At 56.7% G+C, this 3,555-nt stretch overlaps 1 protein-coding gene across 1 annotated transcript in view; it reads right to left on the reverse strand.

Moving 5' to 3' along the window:
- Positions 1-1,140: 1,140 nt before the first annotated feature.
- LOC310946389 (FHF complex subunit HOOK-interacting protein 2B-like) overlaps positions 1,141-3,555 on the reverse strand; it is a 20,010-nt gene continuing 17,595 nt past the window's right edge. Inside the window, exons 12-14 of the mRNA XM_083912835.1 lie at positions 3,494-3,555; positions 1,711-1,811; positions 1,141-1,388 (exon numbers count right to left, since the gene is read on the reverse strand). The exon at positions 3,494-3,555 is cut by the window's right edge and continues 79 nt beyond it. Coding sequence (XP_083768961.1) covers positions 1,286-1,388; positions 1,711-1,811; positions 3,494-3,555 — 266 coding nt within the window. The 3' untranslated portion in view covers positions 1,141-1,285. The remainder of the gene's footprint in view (positions 1,389-1,710; positions 1,812-3,493) is intronic.

Here is a 3,555-nt window from a genome sequence, read left to right on the forward strand (position 1 = left end):
GTTAGCGTGTTAGCATTAAGTTAGCTCGCTCCTTTAGCGACAAACACCACAAAAGAAGGAAAACGATGCAGCGAGAGGACGGCGCTCTTCACTGACACAGGATCAACATGTGCTAACTCCTGCTAGCATAACGACAACAACAACAACAACAACGACTCAACGACAACAACAACAACAACAACAACAACAACAACAACAACAGCGACTCAGCTCCTCTGAGCACTGATGAAGGTTGTGAGGAACGAGGGTCGGAGCGTCCTGAACTCAACAATCATGTTGCCGCAGTAACACGTGTTTATTCTGTAGGAAGTGATGTCGTGGAGGACACGGGGACTCGAGCCGGGGTCGTCCGAGGTCACAGGTGCTAATACTCGACCTGTGACATCACTGTGATGTCACTGTGATGTCACAGCCTTCAGAACCAGGATGTAGTGAAACAGTTTATTAAGGCACAGAAACACTGAGTCCCTGCTGGTCCAGGTGAGTCCCTGCTGGTCCAGGTGAGTCCCTGCTGGTCCAGGTGAGTCCCTGCTGGTCCAGGGGAGTCCCTGCTGGTCCAGGTGAGTCCCTGCTGGTCCAGGTGAGTCTCTGCTGGTCCAGGTGAGTCCCTGCTGGTCCAGGTGAGTCCCTACTGGTCCAGGTGAGTCCCTGCTGGTCCAGGTGAGTCCCTGCTGGTCCAGGGGAGTCCCTGCTGGTCCAGGTGAGTCCCTGCTGGTCCAGGTGAGTCTCTGCTGGTCCAGGTGAGTCCCTGCTGGTCCAGGTGAGTCCCTGCTGGTCCAGGTGAGTCTCTGCTGGTCCAGGTGAGTCCCTGCTGGTCCAGGTGAGTCCCTGCTGGTCCAGGGGAGTCATTCCTGGTCCAGGGGAGTCCCTGCTGGTCCAGGTGAGTCCCTGCTGGTCCAGGTGAGTCATTGCTGGTCCAGGTGAGTCCCTGCTGGTCCAGGTGAGTCATTGCTGGTCCAGGTGAGTCCCTGCTGGTCCAGGTGAGTCATTGCTGGTCCAGGTGAGTCTCTGCTGGTCCAGGGGAGTCCCTGCTGGTCCAGGTGAGTCCCTGCTGGTCCAGGGGAGTCCCTGCTGGTCCAGGTGAGTCATTGCTGGTCCAGGTGAGTCCCTGCTGGTCCAGGTGAGTCATTGCTGGTCCAGGTGAGTCTCTGCTGGTCCAGGGGAGTCCCTGCTGGTCCAGGTGAGTCCCTGCTGGTCCAGGTGAGTCCCTGCTGGTCCAGGGGAGTCCCTGCTGGTCCAGGTGAGTCCCTGCTGGTCCAGGTGAGTCCCTGCTGGTCCAGGGGAGTCATTGCAGGTCCAGGGGCCGTTTGACGAAGACGATGGCAGCGAGCTCCTTACAGAACTCCTCAAGGACGATAAGTCCTCTCAGCAGGGTCAGGTGCTCCAGTCTGAGGACAGGTGAGACAGGTGAGGACAGGTAAGACAGGTGAGGACAGGTGAGGACAAGTGAGGACAGGTGAGGACAGGTGGGGACAGGTAAGACAGGTGAGGACAGGTAAGACAGGTGAGGACAGGTAAGACAGGTAAAGACAGGTGAGGACAGGTGAGACGGGTAAGACAGGTGAGGACAGGTGAGACAGGTAAGACAGGTGAGGACAGGTGAGACAGGTAAGACAGGTGAGGACAGGTAAGACAGGTGAGGACAGGTAAGACAGGTAAAGACAGGTGAGGACAGGTGAGACTGTCGGGGGCAGACAGACAGGCAGTTACCCGATGTTGTGGCTCAGTCCCAGCAGGTGTCTCCTGGCGTCCAACAACCGGTCTGAAAGGTTTGAGACCTGCTGGATCCTCTGCATCAACTCTGCCATCAACTGAGAGACAGACAGGCAGAGAGAGAGAGACAGGCAGAGAGAGAGAGACAGGCAGGTGAGAGACAGACAGGCAGAGAGAGAGAGACAGGCAGAGAGACAGACAGGCAGAAAGACAGACAGGCAGAGAGAGAGAGAGACAGGCAGGTGAGAGAGAGACAGACAAGTGAGAGACAGACAGGTGAGAGGGAGACAGGTGAGAGACAGACAGGTGAGAGACAGACAGGCAGAGAGACAGACAGGCAGAGAGAGAGAGACAGGCAGGTGAGAGACAGACAGGCAGAGAGAGAGAGACAGGCATGTGAGAGAGAGACAGGCAGAGAGAGAGAGACAGGCAGGTGAGAGACAGACAGGTGAGAGACAGACAGGCAGAGAGACAGACAGGCAGAGAGACAGACAGAAAGGCAGAGAGACAGAGAGAGAGACAGACAGGCAGAGAGAGAGAGAGACAGGTGTGTCAAGTTTCACAGTAAAGACAGAAGACTGATGACAGACTGCTCTGTCCTGGAGCAGTGAGACAGGTACCTGTCTGTCTGCGTGTCTTACCCTGATGAGGCCAGAGAAGAGCGTCCTGGAGCAATGAGACAGGTGCCTGTCTGTCTGCGTGTCTTACCCTGATGAGCACAGAGAAGAGCGTCCTGGAGCAGTGAGACAGGTGCCTGTCTGTCTGCGTGTCTTACCCTGATGAGGACGGAGAAGAGCGTCCTGGAGCAGTGAGACAGGTGCCTGTCTGTCTGCGTGTCTTACCCTGATGAGGACGGAAAAGAGCGTCCTGGAGCAGTGAGACAAGTGCCTGTCTGTCTGCGTGTCTTACCCTGATGAGGACAGAGAAGAGCGTCCTGGAGCAGTGAGACAGGTGCCTGTCGGTCTGCGTGTCTTACCCTGATGAGGACGGAGAAGAGCGTCCTGGAGCAGTGAGACAGGTGCCTGTCTGTCTGCGTGTCTTACCCTGATGAGGACAGAGAAGAGCGTCCTGGAGCAGTGAGACAGGTGCCTGTCTGTCTGCGTGTCTTACCCTGATGATCACAGAGAAGAGCGTCCTGGAGCAGTGAGACAGGTGCCTGTCTGTCTGCGTGTCTTACCCTGATGAGGACAGAGAAGAGCGTCCTGGAGCAGTGAGACAGGTGCCTGTCGGTCTGCGTGTCTTACCCTGATGAGGACGGAGAAGAGCGTCCTGGAGCAGTGAGACAGGTGCCTGTCTGTCTGCGTGTCTTACCCTGATGAGGACAGAGAAGAGCGTCCTGGAGCAGTGAGACAGGTGCCTGTCTGTCTGCGTGTCTTACCCTGATGATCACAGAGAAGAGCGTCCTGGAGCAGTGAGACAGGTGCCTGTCTGTCTGCGTGTCTTACCCTGATGAGGACAGAGAAGAGCGTCCTGGAGCAGTGAGACAGGTGCCTGTCTGTCTGCGTGTCTTACCCTGATGAGGACAGAGAAGAGCGTCCTGGAGCAGTGAGACAGGTGCCTGTCTGTCTGCGTGTCTTACCCTGATGAGGACAGAGAAGAGCGTCCTGGAGCAGTGAGACAGGTGCCTGTCTGTCTGCGTGTCTTACCCTGATGAGGACAGAGAAGAGCGTCCTGGAGCAGTGAGACAGGTGCCTGTCTGTCTGCGTGTCTTACCCTGATGAGGACAGAGAAGAGCGTCCTGGAGCAGTGAGACAGGTGCCTGTCTGTCTGCGTGTCTTACCCTGATGAGCACAGAGAAGAGCGTCCTGGAGCAGTGAGACAGGTGGACGTAGGGGTCCAGCA

The sequence above is a fragment of the Echiichthys vipera genome (assembly GCF_963691815.1).
Source record: "Echiichthys vipera genome assembly, chromosome: 4".
NCBI classification, from domain to species: domain Eukaryota; kingdom Metazoa; phylum Chordata; class Actinopteri; order Perciformes; family Trachinidae; genus Echiichthys; species Echiichthys vipera.